Source organism: Cervus canadensis, chromosome 25, assembly GCF_019320065.1.
Source record: "Cervus canadensis isolate Bull #8, Minnesota chromosome 25, ASM1932006v1, whole genome shotgun sequence".
NCBI classification, from domain to species: Eukaryota; Metazoa; Chordata; class Mammalia; order Artiodactyla; family Cervidae; genus Cervus; species Cervus canadensis.
Window position 1 is genome coordinate 396,237 of NC_057410.1, and position 17,579 is coordinate 413,815.

General features: G+C 46.2%; 1 protein-coding gene across 1 annotated transcript; it reads right to left on the reverse strand.

Annotated features, from left to right (window-relative positions):
* Window positions 1-354: 354 nt before the first annotated feature.
* Window positions 355-1,293, reverse strand: LOC122427066 (olfactory receptor 9-like). Its single transcript, XM_043446230.1, has one exon. It carries the CDS (start codon window positions 1,291-1,293, stop codon window positions 355-357), a length of 939 nt encoding a protein of 312 aa, XP_043302165.1.
* Between the last annotated feature and the right edge of the window lie 16,286 nt (window positions 1,294-17,579).

Genomic DNA, 17,579 nt, shown 5'->3' on the forward strand with positions numbered 1-17,579 from the left:
CTGACAAGAAAGAAAAAGGTTTGCAGTGAGGAGTCTGGGAGGAAGAACAGCACTGTCTCCAGAAATCGTAGCCCCAGGAAGGGCCCTAAGCCTCAGCAAAGACCAGAAGTGCTCAAACATGGACGAGACGGGCAGTCACCTTCACTCCTCAGCCTCCACCCAGGGCGTGTCTCTCCAGCTTCGTACCTAAAACAAGGCAGATTAGGGCCAAAAGAGCAGGCTGCAGAGGCCAAGCTCTGAGCAACAGCGCCCTCGAGCTGGGCAGGCTAGGGACCTCAACACACCACTCAGAGCCAGGGCTTCTTTCTCACTTGAAAGTCTCCAAGAATCAGGCCCTCCAACAACGAGAGGGGGTCAAGGCCTCCAGAGGTATTTCTTCACAAGCCGCCTCATTGCCCCTGTGACCTCCTCGTTCCTCAGAGTGTAGACGAAAGGGTTGAACATTGGAGTGACAACCGCATAGAAGAGGGCAAGGATCTGGTCTCTGGCCTGGGAGGAGCCTGTCCCCAGCCTCATGTAGGCAATGATCCCCGTCCCAAAAAAGAGCGTGACCACAAGTAGGTGGGAGGAACAGGTAGAGAAGACTTTTCGACGTCCCTGGGATGTCGCGACGCCAAGGATGGTGACAAGAATACAGGCATAGGACACCATGATCAGTGAGAAGGGTGTTAGGATAAAGGCTATGGTGACGGCAAGATTGGCCACTTCACCCCAAAAGGTGCTGGCGCTGGCCAGGCTCAGCACGGGAAGGATGTCACACAGGAAGTGGTGGATGGTGTTGGCACCGTGGAAGGGCAACGTGCAGATGAGGGTGCAGTAAGTGGTGCTGGTGATGATGCCCATGAGGTAGCTGGCGCCCAGCAGGCACACACAGGCTCCCGGGCTCATCAGGGTGCTATAATGCAGCGGCCGGCAGATGGCAGCATAGCGGTCATAGGCCATGGCAGTGAGCAGGCCACATTCCGCGATGCCAAACAGGGAGAAGAAAGACATCTGGGTAAAGCAGCTGGCTCGCGGGATGGTGGGGCAGGAGGAGAGGAGGTCGGCCAGCATCCTGGGGACCACGGTCGTGGTGTAGAGCATCTCCAGCCCGGAGAAGTGGCGCAGGAAGAAGTACATGGGTGAGTGCAGGGCAGCGTCCGCCAGGGTGAGGAGGATGATCAGCGAGTTGCCCAGCAGAGTGACCAGGTAGACCAGAAGCACCCCCCAGAACAGAGGGCCCTGGAGGGAACGGTAGCCTGAGAACCCCAGCAAAACAAACTCAGTCACTGCTGTGCCATTGCCCCCTCTCATGGCCCCAAGGCCAGACTGGAGGGGGGAGCGGAGGGGGCAGCCTGGCAAGGACAGAGGCTCCAGCCGCAGCAGGGAAGGCATGCGGGTAGGTCCACAAGACCCTCTCAGGGGGCAGGAGTGGATCTATCAGCACCTGGGTGCTGGCATCGCCCCTCAGAAGGACAGAAACTAGGGGAGCTGAGGCGGTCCCTCCTTGAGGCTGGAACTGGAGAGACACAGAGGACTGGCCCCTCTCACCAAGTTCTGGAGGATACGGGCAGAAAGCAGGGTGCACAGTGCAGAATGAATGAAGCTGGCAGAAGGAGACTGGGAGAAAAATGGATCCAGCAGGAGGCAGGACTGGAGTGAAAGCAAGAGCTGGAGAGAAAAAGAGAAGACGCAGGAGCAAGGCTTCACAGAGAAGGCAGGTGGGGCTTTTACCTGCTCCCGAGTCCCCATGGCCCCAGGTCGGCCCTCCCTGACGCCCAGGAGGGAAGTTCAGTCCCCCAGAGCCTGATTCCCAGAGGAGAGGTGGGGAGGGAAACTATCAGCGGAAGCTGAAGAGAGGGAGAGGGTTCTGTCTGATGATGGGGAGCAAGGAAGCAGCGGCTCAGCCTCTCTAATTCCCTGCAGTCGGGCCTGGGGGCTGGAGTCCACACCCCAAGGACAAAACAGATGCCACAAGGCCAAAGGGTCTAGGTTGTGTCCAGGGCCCCTCAGCCAGGCCTGATGCCACAAGGCCAGAGTCTGGGTTGTGTCCAGGGCTCCTCAGCCAGGCCTGAACGAAACCGGGTTCAGAAATCTCATGTTCCAGCTCCCCACCAGGGTCTGTCTGCTGAACTGCCCAGCTCACTGCCCCAGGGGCTGCCCTCTGCCCACTCCCACAGTGAGTCCCTAAGCTTCTTCTTTCCAGTGCCTAGAAACCGGGACAGCACTTTCTCAAAATCCTTTTGTAAGACTGTGCTAATCCTCAAAGAAAGGAAACTGCTAAAATAGAAACAGGTCTGACTTCTGGAGGAACTTCCCAACCCACCCCAGGCATCAACTTGCTCCCCAGCTACTGAGGAAGATGTTAGAAAGAGGAAACAGATCTCAGCTGGAATAAATTATGTCACCAACAGTGGGGGAGGGAGGTAACACAGTGACCAGAGAGGATGCCTCAAACTCTAACGGCTCAAAGAATAAGGACCAGAGAGAAATTCCAGTCCTTGGAAAGACATGTATCACACAACCAAGAAAGAAGCTTTCTTTGCCACTGGTTCATCTCCTGTTTAGAGGTGTGTGTGTGTGTGTGTACACACGCGCACTCAGTTATTCAGTCATGACTGACTTTTATATCTCCATGGACTATGGACTTCCAGCCTTCTCTGTCCAGGGTATTTTCCAGGCAAGAATACTGGACTGGGTTGTGATCTCCTACTCCATGGTGATAGCTTACAATGAACAATGTCGGACTGATGATCTCCAAAGAAGATTTAGCTTTGGGACCAGGGACCAGACTTGATCACTCAAGAGCTTTTGTGTAGCAGAGTTTTATTAAAGTATAAAAAGGGACAGAGAAAGCTTCTGACAGACATCAGAAGGGGGATGGAGAGCACCCCTCTTGCTAGTCTTAGCAAGGGAGCTATATAGTTTTTCAATTGGTTATTACAGTAAATCAGAAGAATGTCTCAAGTTTATAAAGGTCTTACCAGACCCACTCCCACAATATACATTTTAAGGTAACAGGATTGGTCAGAAGGTTCTCAAGGAGAAACATGTCCTCAAGCAGGATACATTGCTGTTATATAATCCTTAGTACAGAGTTTAAACTGAGTTGTTTTGTTGTGTAATCTTTAACTCTAGGCTTAAAGAAGAAGAAAAAAAAAAAACATTTTATGTGACTAAGACTAAGGAATGCAGAAAAAATTTTTCATCCTTTCCTCCTCCTCAAGAGCCCCAGACCCCTTTCTCCTCCTCCGGGACCCCAGACTTCTCATCAACCTACCTAAGAATTGATTCTCTCAGTGGTAGCTCAGCTGGTAAAGAATCCCCCTGCAATGCAGGAGACCCCAGTTCGATTCCTAGGTCAGGAAGATCCCCTGGAAAAGGAAATGGCAACCCACTCTAGTCTTCTTGCCCGGAGAATCCCCATGGACACAGGAGCCTGGTGGGCTGCAGTCCATGGGGTCACAAAGAATCGGACAAGACTGAGAGACTCAGCACAGCACAGCAGAGTTCTATGAAATCCTCCTAATCCAAGGCAGTCTTATTTGTTTTTTTTTTTTTTTCTATTTTAGGTTGCAATACGTTTATTTATTAAAAATTCGGGGTTTCCCTAGTGCCATAGAAGATAAGAATGGCCTGCCAATGCAGGGGACATAGGTTCAATCCCTGGTCTGGGAAGATCCCACATGCTGTGGAGCAACTAAGCCTGTGCCCCACAAATACTGAGCCTGAGTGTATTCCAGCTCCTGAAGTCCATGTGCCGAGAGCCTGTGCTCCTCAACAAGAGAAGCCACTGCAAAGAGAAGCCCTCACACCAAAAAGAGTAGCCCCTGTCACCGCAACTAGAGAAAGCTGAGCAAACCAACAAAGACCCAGGACAGCCAAAAAAAAAAAAAATTAAAAATAATTTTTGTAAAAAAAAATAATAATAATAATTTATTTTTTTTAAAAGTTCAAGACTTCCTTGGTGGTCCCAGGGCTAAGAGTCTGCCTTGCAATGCTGAAAACTCAATCTCTGGTAGGGGAACTAAGGTCCCAGTGCCATGCAGTGAGACCAAAATATATTTTTTTTTAAAAATTCAAACAACTTAATAGATAGTCCACCCTCAAGGAAGGGAAGCATATCTTTAAGTGTGGGCTGTACATAGAGCTTTCTGGAAAGAAGCAGTAAAAACAGTAACTTTACCGAGTAGCCTGAAAAACATGACTTCATGATAAAGGTCAACATCAGTAGTGGAAATCAGGTGATAGTGTGCACCTTTGATCTGATGTGATGTGAAAGGCGCGTCACCTCTTGGCTTTCCTCCTAAAACCGATAATTCCAGTCTCCTCATCAGAAAATTTCAATACAGGAACAGGCTACAAAATATCTCACCAGTGCTCCTCAAAGCTGTCAAGGTCATCCAAAACCTCTGAGGTCATCCAAAACAAGGGGCCTCTGAGAAACCAAGGGGACATAACAGCTAAGTGCACTGTGGTATCCTGGAAGAGACAAAAGGACATTAGGCAAAAACTAAAGACATCTAAATAAAACATGGATCTTAGGTAATAATAATGTATCACAGTTAGTTTATCAACTGTGACAAATGTATCATACTAATTTAAGATGTTACTAATACTGGAAACCAGAAGTGGGGTGTATGAGATTGCAATTTTTCTGTCAATCTAAAACTTTGCAATTTTTCTGTCAATTATCTTTGTATTTTTCTGTCAACCTAAAACTATTCTAAAAGAAAATTTTTGTTTTCAAAAGTTGATTTATTGACATGGAAAAATATTCACAATGTATTATTACCTGATAAAAAGCAAAGTAAAAAACAGCAAATTGTCCATATAAAATACATATTCAGGTAAATAAATAGAGAGAGAGATAGTTAAGGTAGACATACACCAAAATATTAGAATAATACGCTTTAAGGGCGCTCAGCCTGGTCGTTAGGCCGACTGTTGCCCCTCCTTGCCTGAATAAAGGTAACCTACTTCTGTTGAGGTCGTCTTTCCTTTTCTGCCTCGCCGGAACTGTACCTTACAGTAGGTACAAGGACAGGGGTGGAGGTGAGAGGAGTAGCAGGGGAGGGGAGGGACCGCGTCTCTGGAGGCTTTTCTCAGGTAGCAGAGGAAACATCTGGCAGTCAGCAGGAAGAGCCTTTGGGTAGGGTGAGTCTTGTTTTGAACATCCAAGAGCACTTAGTCTGACCCTTGGGCCATTTAACAGATGGGGAAGCTGAGCCACTGGAATTACGCATCAAGTTAAAGGGCGTGTCTGAACTTGCAGCTGTTGGAAGCAGAGCCCCAACTTGAACAGTTTTCTTCGGTTGCAGTCTGTTATTCTTGCAACTTCAGGCAGTTACCTTATCTAAAAAGTTAGGAGACCACAGTGGGAGGTTCCCTGGAGCCCTAGAACTCAGAGGGCTTATTGTTCAGTCCCTAAGTCATGCCCCAGTCTTTATGGCCGCATGTATTGAGGCACGACACCAGGCTTCCCTGTTCTTCCCTGTCCCTCTGAGTTTGCTCAAATTCATTTCCATTGGGTCAGTGATGTCATCCAACCATCTCACCCTCTGTAGCCCCCTTCTCCTTCGTCATATCCTGAATCTTTCCCAGCATCAGGGTCTTTTCCAATGAGTCAGGTCTTTACATCAGGTGGCCAAAGTATTGGAGCTTCAGCATCAGCATCGGTCCTTCCAAGGAATATTCAGGGTTGCTTTCCTTTAGGATTGACTGGATTGATTTCCTTGCTGTCCAAGGGACTCTCGAGAGACTTCTCTAACACTACAGTTCAAAAGCATCAATTCTTCGGTGCTCAGCCTTCTTTATGGTCCAACTCTCATATCCGTACATGACTCCTGGAGAAACCATAGCTTTGATTATAGGGACTTTTGTCTGCAAAGTGGTATCTCTGCTTTTTAAAGCCCTCTCTAGGCTTGTCATAGCTTTTCTTCCAAGGAGCCAGGGTCTTTAAATTTCATCGCTGCTGTCACCATCTGCAATGATTTAGGAGCCCAAGAAAATAAATTCTGCCACTGTTTTCATTTTTTCCCCATCTATTTGCTGTGAAGCGATGGGACCGGATACCATGATCTTAGTTTTTGAATGTGGAGTTCTAAGCCAGATGTTTGAGAGGGGTGGAGGCTTTCCAACAAGTCCCCACTAGGGTGGGAAGACTAGATCACACGGGGAGAAAGTAGCGCAAAGGCGCAGACACTGCCCACAGGTGCTGGCTTTTCAGCCTGTGAGTCCAACTGTCTGTTTGGCTCAGACTTGAAGTGTTGGTTTCCCACTTTGGGAAGTGGCAGGGTGGAGGGGGGGAATCAGGGGTGAACTTACAAGTGTAAAATCACTGGCTTTTCTGGGTCTTAGAGGGCGTCGGTAAAAATAATAATAATAATAATAATACGCTTTGGATGAAATGCACTTGGAGTGCATAACTTACATAACTTTTGCTTGTGGTTTTTTTTAAGTGTGTTTTTGACCCACTGATGACACAATAATAAAAACCATATATGAAACATTAGAAGAAAAAGATGGAATTTGTTTTAACATATTTTGGTATTATTAAGTATCTGATTTATTTTCAAGCATTTATGCCTACTTATGCCTTTGGAAATGTTTCTTTTTATCAATAGTTTAGTTTTTTAGTCAACAAATGAGAGTTTCTGATTGTCAGTGCACATTTTTCAAACATGGGTCATAGAAAGGCTGTGAATAGAACACTTAGGTTGTTTTCAGATTTATGATAGTGAGCATGTCTGCAATTTCCAATTTTAAAAAGTTACCAATAAAAAACAGAAAGGAGATGTTATAGAGACCCATCAATGGACCCCAAAAGGCAGATTTTTCTCTTGAGTAGCAGTTTAAATATGGAAGCTGTTCAAATGAGATCACATCGCCCCCGTGTGGTCAATCTCCAAATAGCCACATTATACATGGTCCCCTCTCTGAGCTGTATTGGGTGACGAGATGGTAGAAGGAAGGTGCCTTGAAGATCTTGTTCAAACTGCAGTCCCCAGAGGAGGAAACAGTCTAGAAAAGCTCGTTTAGTTCACCCAAGATCGCTCAGTTGAGCGCAGAGCTGAGCACACCCGACGCCTCCGGTGGGCGTTTCCATCTAGGCCCACGGGGAGGTCAGGTGATTTCTGCCAAAGCAGATTCCCACTTCCGGAATACGCCTGCCTGCTGTTCCTCCGTCTGAGAGCATTGCTCCATTTCTCCAGTGTATGTCCAGTCCGCCCTTCCAAACCAAGCACAGACACACCTCTGAGAAGTCTCTGCTGCTTCTCCCAGAAAAACTACACCCCTCAACAGCCTTCCGTGCTGTGTCATCTCAGAACTTGGGAACTTGAAACAAGAAGCGTTTTATAACTCATGGTTTCTGAGTCAGAAACCCGAGTGCGACTTAGCTCGGTGTCTGTGGCTCTCACAAAACTGCAGTCAAGGTGGCACCCAGGCTCCCCTCGTCCCAGGGCTGCCCCGGGAGAGGGGCTGCTCCCAGCTCACGCCTGGGCTGCTGGCAAGTGTCAGGCGCCCGCTGGCTGGGACACCAGCTCCTCACCATCGATGCCAGCTCACTCCACGGGAGCTACCTCCCCTCTGAGGGACTGAGTCAGGCAGTGATGGAGAGGGTGAGAGAGTGAACAGATGGAAGTCAGAGGCTGTTTGTAATCTAATCTCGAAAGTGGCAGCCGATTACTTTTGCCGTGCACAATCAGTTAGAAGTTGAGCCCTTAATTTTAGCTCTAACACGTCAAGGTTACAGAAAGACTGTGACAGGGAGGTGGGAGGGGGGATCAGGATGGGGAATACATGTAAATCCATGGCTGATTCATGTCAATGTATGGCAAAAACCACTACGATATTGTAAAGTAATTAGCCTCCAACTAATAAAAATAAATAAAAAAAAAGAAAAGAAAGACTGTGACAGTGATCTTGCTGACACGCTCCCCCCTCACTCATCTGCCCTGTTGTGAGCCCCATGTAGCAAGGGCCTGATGCGTCCATTTACTCAAGAGGAGGGGAAATGCAGACGCAGGGCCTGGGCGCCCGGAGGCGGGGTGGCTGGGAGCGAGCTGCAGGGCAGCCTTTCACATGCTGCGCTGCTACAGCGGACATTGCCGGAGCAATGCGGAGTCCAGCCCTGGGTTAAGGAATCACTTTGCTCAAATCCCGTCATCTGCCTAGTGAACCAGGCACCATGATTAATTCTTTGCACTTGAGAAGGCTGAGGCTGAGACACAGCAGTAGGTATGACTTGCCAAGGTCCCATTAGTCAGTGATGGAGCCAGGATCCAAACCCAGGCCTCTGACCCCAAGTGCAATGTCTTTTCTACCTTAGCTGCCTGCCCTGACCACTCTCTGAGTCAGACTCTTGGCTTCAGCACTCTCAAGTTGTGTGACTCTGACCTCCCAGAGACTAGGTTTTCTCATCTGTAAAACAAAGACAGTCCCTACCTCACAGGATTGTCATGAGAATTAAATAACAATACACAGTGTCTGGTGTAGAATACAAATCAGCATTTGACCACATGAATCAGGAGAGATAGAGAAAGTGAGTGAGTTCACCACCTCCATTTCCACCCTACTCTGGAAAGACAATAAAATCAAAACAAAAAAAGCTGCCCAAAAGATACCGAGATGGAAGAAAGATGGGACTGAAGGAAAAGTGCCTTGGAAGTTACCACTTTGAGTAGAGAGGTGTGGAAGGTCCTCTGCTCCAGCCTGGAAGGCAGGAAGCAGGCTTTCTTCATCACCTTTCTCAAAACAGCATTTTTTTATTCAGGTGAAAACGGAAACAGGTTGGTTGAAGTGTCTGGAATGTGTGTGGATGGAAGGACATGAGGCAAGTCAAGGAGAGAGAAAAAGAACTGAAGAATAATATGAAAAAGAGAAATGGGATCCATGACTGTCAGTCAACACCACAAAGATCAGAAGATGAAACTGGTCTTACGTTGCAGCTGAAACCATTAGGTTAGACCCAGGAAGAGGCTTCCCTGCTGTGTCAGAAGGTAAAGAAGCTGCCTGCAATGCAGGAGACCCCAGTTCAATCCCTGGGTAGAGAAGATCCCCTAGAGAAGGGAATGACAACCCACTCCAGGATTCTTGCCTGGAGAATCCCATGGACAGAGAAGCCTGGTGGGCTACAGTCCATGGGGTCGCAAAAAGTCAGACATGACTGAGCAACTTAACACACTGGTCTAGACCCAGGAAACTAGAACTATAGTGGCCTCCGCCCTAGAGATCATGAAAAAACACCTAAGTCTAGGAAATCCATGTACCCTGAAGCCCAGACCTTCCTGAATTTCTGGGGCTGAACTTTGACTTTGTGGGAAAAATGAGGAAGGGAAGATCTCACAGAACTAAGAGCTCCTGAGAGAGAGCTTGGGGCAGGAGATGGCTCTTCAACCCCCTGAGATCCTCTTCAGCTCCACAAGTCTAAGCAGTGTCTTGCATACATCCACATGCAGCTTAATGATTAATAGGTACTTTCTCCTCTGGGTTGCTGTGTAAGTTTTAACTAGTTCCCCAGGGTCAGCCAAAGCTCCCTCAGGCTGGGTCCTCAGTCCCGCAACCCCCAGAGCCTCAGCAACAATAATGACCTTAAATGAGAAAATGAGAACTTCTCCACAAGAACAATGGTAATCATACCCGCAATAATGCCACAATTGTTTTTGTCCCTCAACATTGAAAAAAGAAAGAATACAGGGAACTATACCCAGTATTTTGTAATACCCTTTAAGGGAAGAGAATCTGGAAAAGATATATGTGTGTGTGTATATATATATTTGGGCTTCCCTGGTGGCTCAGGTGTAAAGAATCCACCTACAATGCAGGAGACCTGGGTTCAAACCCTGGTAGGGGAGATCCTCTGGAGAAAAGAATGGCTACCCACTCCAGTATTCTTGCCTGGAGAATTCTGTGCACAGAGGAGCCTGAGGGCTACAGTCCACGGGGTCACAAAGAGTCAGACGTGACTGAGCACCTATATATATAATTGCATCACTGTGTTGTGCACCTGAAGCTAACATGATATTGTAAATCAACTATACTTCAATTTTTAAAATAAATAAGTAAAAAGAAAATTAATAGTTTGCAGCCTAGAAATGAACAGAGCACTTCAGCAATTTCATGATCTCATTTGGTCCTCACCTCAAAACTAGAGATAGGCCTCGCAGGTATTACTGCTGTGTTTTAATGACAGGAAAACTCTGGAGCCAAGTGACTGCAAAGTCACTTGGGCAACAAGGGTGGAGCTGAGACTTGAAACCTAGGAGTTATACCCCAGGTTCCCAGTCCAGGACATCCTAATATACCACCCAGTCATGCCTATCTCAGAGACCACCCCCCCACCAGCTCTGTCCCCACATCTGTGAGTTGTCCTCTGAAAGTCCAGCTCCTTCCAACATGAAGAGGCCACAGTGTCCTACACAGCAGTCAAGGAATAGCTGAGTTCCTCTAAGAATCCCCCTATCTTCTCACATCCTGCCCCCTCACCACCCAGCTGGCATCTGAGACAAGAACACAGGCACCCTTGGAAGGGGGCATTAGTCCCTGCCCACAGTCCTTATTATGCTTCTATAACTTCATCTGCCACTCTGCCTAAGAACTTCCAGAGCTAAGGGGAGACTTGCTGTTTACATTTATTAATTCAGTATTTTATTTCTTGTTGCACAGCATAAATAGCTTACCGAGACATATCAAACAACCCCCCCCCCAAAAAAAGAGCTAAAATTAAAAGTAGGAGCAATGTAAATAAAGAGAAAAAAAATAAAATTTTAAAACAGAAAAAGAGAGGTAGGGATATAAAATAGAGTCAGGAATGAAACTAAAAAATGCAGGCTATAAGACTCATGCCCTTCCTAAGGGTGGGTCACAAGTTTGGCTCAAAACTGTTCAGCAGTCAACCCAAAAAGGAAAGTCTGGTTAGTTCCAGAGTCTACAATGTCCATGAGATAAAACAGAGACAGACTGCTTGGGGCACCACAACTATTCCTGGAGCTAAGACAAGACAGAAGTTTCTCCGGATACCCCCAGAGAGACGACTGTGGCTCATGTCCCTACAGTTGCTTTAAAAGTGAGTTTGTTGGTGTGGCTTCTAACAGCTCCATGCAGGGAATACCGTGGCTCCAAAGGACGCTGGCCACGGTAGGAGGGCCTGGGTGCACCACGCACCCTGCTCTGTCCTCGTGGAGCTCAATCTTGACGTGCCTGACATTTGGGGCCAGGCCAGTCTTTGTTGTGAATGGCTGTCACTGCCGTATAGGATGGTTGGCAGCATCCTTGGCCTCCGTCCGCTAGATACCAGTAGCACCCTCCCCCCAGCTGTGACAAACAGTGTCTCCAGAGGTAGGCAAATATCGACTGGCCCCAGCTGAGAACCACTGATCCAAGGGTAGAAATCACTGCGTCTGTTTTCTTTCTTTCTTTCTTTCTTTTTAATTTGTTTATTTTTCTGTGTCTTAGTTGCAACACACAGGATCTTCCACTGTGGCACTTGGACTCTAGTTGTGGCATGGGTTTAATCATTCCACAGCATGTGGGATCTTAGTTCCCCAACCAGGGATTGAACCTGTGGACCCCTGCATTGCAAGGCAGATTCTTAACCACTGGGCCACCAGAGAAGTCCCTTCTATTTTCCTTTTAATGTGGGGGAGCAAAGAGGAACCTGGTTTTTTCTTCCCCTGTTTTTATTTTTTTTTCCATTGGAGGTAATTTCTTACCTAGATAATCTTTGGGCTTTTTAATTTTTGAATTAAATATTTTTACATTGGGTGTAAACCAAACTTATGAGATGCTTAAGTTGATTTAATCACATTATTCTTGTAATATATATGCCAAGTATATACATACATATATACATATATATATCTCTCTCTCTTTTAAAACTTTTTATTTTGTGTTGGAGTATAGCCGATTAACAATGTTATGACAGTTTCAGGTGAACAACCAAGGGACTCAGCCATACATATACACGTATCCATTCTCCTCCAAACTCCCCTCCCATCCCGGCTGCCACATGACATTGAGCAGAGTTCCCTGTGCTATACAGTAGGTCTTTGTTGGTTATCCATTTTAAATATAGCAGTGTGTACATATCCATCACAAACTCCCTAACCATCCCTTCCTTCCCCTCTTCCTCCCCCCCAGCAACCATAACTTCATTCTAAGTCTGTGAGTCAGTCCGTTTCTGTTTTGTAAGTTCATGTGTATCATATCTTTTTAGATGCCGTATATAAGGGACATCAAGAGGAAACTGCTTTTATTTTTATTATCTTTTACAGTTTTATTGAGGTCTAATTTATGGACCATAAAGTCCACTCATTTAAAATACAAAGTTCTGGGACTTCCCTGATGGGGGAACTTCCCAATGCTGGGGGCCTGCCCAATTCAGAGGGCCCAAGTTTGATCCCTGGTCAGGGAAGTAAGAGCCCGAATGACAAGCAGCCCAGCCAAATAAAATAAATAAATAAATAATTTTAAATATGTAGTTTAAAAAAATAAAGTACACAATCCAATGGGTTTTAGTATGTTCACAGCATTGTTTAACCACCACACACATCACTTCAAAAAGTTACTGTGCACCCCTTAGCCATCGCTTCCCTTTCTTCCCTCCTCCCAGTATCTCTTGGACAGATTTGCCTCTTTTAGCTATTTCATGTAAGTAGAACCTTGGAGCAAGCGGTGTCTTGTGTCTGGCCCCTTTCACTTAGCATGTTTTCAAGGTTCATCCACATTGTAGCATGAATCAACACTGATATCTTTTTGTGGCCAAATAATATTCCATTGTATGGATATGTCATATTTTATTTATCCATGCACCAGTTTAAGTAAGTACTTGGATTCTTTACACTTTGGGGCTACTATGAATAACTTTGCTACAAACTCTCACATATAAAAAGCTTTGCTTAGTTATAGCTGATTGACATGGTTAAGTTCAGGTGTACAACAAAGTGGTTCAGTTATACGTACACATATACCTATTTTTTTCAGATTCTTTTCCCTTTTATGTTATTGTAAAATGCTGAGTATAGTTCCCTGGTGTACAACGTTTTGAGAAGATATACGTTTCCATTTCTCTTTGGTATATACATAGGAATGAATTGTTGATATGGAGCTCTATGTTGTTTTGTTATTGCTGTTATTTTTAAAAGGAAGATGTATTTGTTTATATTCATTTTTTTAGATCCTATGTATAAGTGATAACATGACATTTGCCTTTCTCACTTAGTATGATGGTCTCCAGGGTCCATCCATGTTGGGCAGCTACAATCTTAAAATATTGTCTCTGATTATTTGATCAATTCCCTGATGATAGGGCTTTCCTCACTGACAATAAAGACAAGCCTGGTGAGCGGGGCTTCTCCGGGATCTTCCAGAAAGGTCAGATAATGACAGCTCTCTGGGGACCTGCTCTCTAGGGAGTGCTTCAGGAGCCTGGCAGGACTGGAGTTGCTTGGGTGAGGAGTGAGGTCACAGGTTTTTGTGATATTAGTAAATGGCCCATTAGACTGACATTCATGATTCCCCATTGCTTTCAGTGCCTTTCTTGAAAGGGGAAATGTGGTTTTCACAGTTTCGAAACATTCGGAACCATGAATGAGCTTCGTAGAAATGTCATAACTGACTGCACACCCTATCTACAACCCACCAGTGCCAGGCAAGGCCACCCAGAGGGTGAGAGGGGACTAGTCTTCCATTTCTCAGACTGTGGGGGTATCGGAAAATGAAGAAATGCCAGAACAGAGTTACTAAAACATTGGTGCATTTTTTATGTTTCTTTTTAACCAACCTAAATTTTGAATATCATCAATAAATGCCAAGATAATGTGACCTTATTCAGCAATAATAGCAAAGTCCTATACGGGAGGTCTTTCATGAATACAAGGCCCAGGCCATGTAACTTCCCTGGTTCCCTGAATGATAATAAGACCCCTCCTTTCTGTCCTACTGTGGATTTCTCTGCTCCCTACGGGAGGAAGGGAGTGAAAATTCAGATAAGTCAACCTCAAGTTCTCTCTGACCAGGAAAGCAGCAGCATCTCCATTGATCAGAGTGGTGCCTCCTCCAAACAAATCCAAGGAGGTCAGAAGAAGGTCATCCTCCCCCATCCACGGCCATGGCTCAGCCCCTGCCAGCATTCTCCTGCCTCTCCAGGCTTCCCGAGGGGAAAGAAGTCACTCCTATTGCTGTGATGGAGATTCACGCCATTCCTTCTCTGTCTGACCTGGGCACTCTGCACAGAGCATTATAGAATAAAAAGACTCCATGTGCTGCCTTAACTCATTCCTTGTATCACACAAGCGAAGGAGCCCTTAAAACCCAAGACTTGAGAAGAAAAAGGTTTCTTGTGGAGATTTCCTCTTTCTCCACCCATGTTCAAGCTTCAGATTTTAGCCTTTTAGCCAAATGTTAATAAAAGTTTTCCTCTACCAGATTTTACCAGATCCACAGTGGGGAGGAGTTCTCTGATTTGATGAATGGAGTATGCTGTAGGCAATTTTTTCACAAGTTACCTAAAAAGTAAGTACACCTCACTGTAACAAGGATTAATTTTTCTCTCAAGTCAATAAAATCTGATTTCATATTAAGAAGGCATATATTCCCCCTAAAGGTTCAGATTTGGATTCTATTCCTAGCAAAATGCTGACTTCTTACCAAGCCTTAGTGAGCTCTGCTGGGTCACACAGCCCTCCTAGGTCAGGTGCCAGCTTCAAGTTCCCATTCTCAACACTCTCCCCTGAGAGAAGAAAAGGGGAGCTCGGTAAAAAGAGCTCCTGGAAATTCCCTGGCGGTTCAGTGGTGAGGTCCCTGAGCTGACCGTGCAGGGCCACTAGTTCAGTCCCTCCTCAGAGAACTAGGATCCTGCATGCTCGCAGCACGGTCGAAAACAAACAAACAGTCTGGCTTTGACTGAAGCTTTACTCTGATCTTCCACATCTTGATATTTACTTGGCAGAATAACAACAGCCACACAATGATATCTTACCTCGGGGTGATGCAAGTGGTTTACAAAGCGCTTTCGCTTGCATTTCTTCATTTGAGCCTCATCTGAGAGGTAGGCATGACATATTTTTCCCATGGAACAAACGAAGAAACTAAGGCTCAGATAAATGACAGGCTGTGTGGCCTACACATGGTAGAATGGTAACTAAATGCAGAATTTCAGCCTCACAGTTCAGTGCATTTTGTATAACATGTTGTTGATTTTAGAGTGTTACTTCCTTAATATTGTTGTACCTGTTTTGGATGTGTGCCTTCATCTCCTTATGCAAGTTGTAAAAAATAAGAATATATGTTACTATCTTGGGACTTCCCTGGTGGTCCAGGGGTTAAGACACTGCACTTCCAACGTGGGGGTCGACGGATCAATCCCTGGTTGTGAAACTAAGATCCTGCATGCCACAAGGTGTGGCCAGAAAAATTAAATTAAATTTAAAATAAATAAATAAACGATATTATCTCAAGATGAGGACAACAGCAAAGGGGGAAAAAAGGAGAGCTCAGTACTTCTTAACAAATATAGTTGGCACGCTAATTCATATCTGATGGCTTCCAGTATTTTTGCTGTGAAATACTACTGATGTTAAAGCTGAAACTCCAATACTTTGGCCACCTGATGCAAAGAGCTGACTCATTTGAAAAGAGCCTGATGCTGGGAAAGATTGAGGGCAGGAGGAGAAGGGGACGACAGAGGATGAGATGGTTGGATGGCATCACTGACCCGATGGACATGGGTTTGGGTGGACTCCGGGAGTTGGTAATGGACAGGGAGGCCTGGTGCGCTGTGGATCATGGGGTCACAAAGAGTCGGACACGACTGAGCGACGGAACTGAACTGAACCGAAGCATCATACTGGAACGTGAGAGGGTGCACATAGAAGTTGGGCAACAAATATGTGTGGTGAGAAGAGCACACGGGGCCGCTGGAGGGCCCACACTCTTCTTGTCACTCTCCCTGTGCTTCCTGAGAGTTCCTTGTGACCAGAGGACGTCTACGTGAAAGTCTGCCAACTGCACTATAGAGCTGGGCATTCTAGCAGAGCCACACCTTCTAAAGGTGAAAATACTGCTCAGAATTGCCAAGAATGATGTTTGCACTAGACATTCTAACCCCTACTCCAACTCTGAGCCTCGCCTCACTCCTGAAGCTAAGGGCCCAGCCCCAGTCCCTGCCCTAACACCAGGAATTATCTCATCTGATCCTCTGGCCTTGACTCATGCTCACTGACCAGGCCTCTGTCTGTCTCGCCTACCAGTTCCATCCAGGTTCACCTCCTGCCTCACTGACTCGGTTTGATCCTTGCTGGACTCCATTTGGGCTTAATTATCCATGCCCAGCCCCAGGCCCCAGGCAGCTCCTGTTTGACCCTGCTGTGAGGTGCTAAGTCTGTACCTCTGCCCATCTAGGCACCCCTTCAATGGAGGCCTCGCTGCCACTCCTTCCTGAAATCAAGCTCTGGAATGTCCAGGCCTCCCCAGAGAGCACTGCCTCTTGGAGGAAACGAGGGGACCAAGGACCCTGAACTCACAAGCTCCATCTCCCTTTTCAGCCAATAAAGTGGTTTCTTAAGACAGAGCTTCTCAATGTACATGCGGACACAGATACATAAGTGAATGACCTGGGGATCTTGTTCTGCATGATTCAGTAGGTCTGGGGCGGAACCCAAAACTCTTCATTTCTAACAAGTGCCCCAGTGAAACCAATAATGTTGGCTTTCAGAGCGAGGGGCACTTTGAGGACCAGGGTTAGGTTTAGTCACTAAGTTGTGTCCAATTCTTTTCGGACCCCATGGTCTGTAACCCGCCAGACTCCTCTGTCCTTGGGGTTTCCCAGGCAAGAATATATAGCAGAACCCACTGGAGTGGGTAGCCATTTCCTTCTCCAAGGGCTCTTCCTGACCTAGGGATCGAACCCAGGTCTCCTGCCTTGGAGGCAGACTTTTTACCACTGAGCCACCAGAAAGTCCAGGGCTCTAGAATACTGATTACGGTGGTATTGCAAAATTAAAAGCAAACAACAACCATAGCAACAGCAACAACAAAAACCAACAGTCCACAGAGTCCGGAGTGTGTCACTGCATATTTTGTTTTTGCTCTAATCACCTGCAGCGCTGCTTTATCTTTCACTTAAAAGTTTCCTGCAACTGCGTTTTGTTTCCTACTGATGCATCCGTTCCTTTACAGCACTCATCCATTCTGCAAACCGTGTTGGTGCTACAGAGATTGTAAGACCGCCCTTGTGACCAGCAGGCTTTGCAGGTGGACAGATCTGTGAACCGGTACCTCCAGTGCAGTGTGATGAGTATAGCAACAGTGCTAACATCTGTGCAGAGTATGAGGAAAAAGAGGCCTAGAACCACATCAGGGCAGGGACTCATCAGGAGAGCCATACTAGGCTAATGGGTTTCAAATATTTATCTCCAGCCTAAAATGTTCTTCAAAGTTCTAGATTCATATATTTTAAGTCAGCATGCTAAAACCAAATTCACCATCTTCAAAAGACAACATCTCCTTATTCTGATAAATTGAATCCAGTGACCCGAGCCAGAAGCCTCAAAGTAATCTGCTAAGAATTATAAATGCTTAGTGGCTGCCAAGGGCTCTTG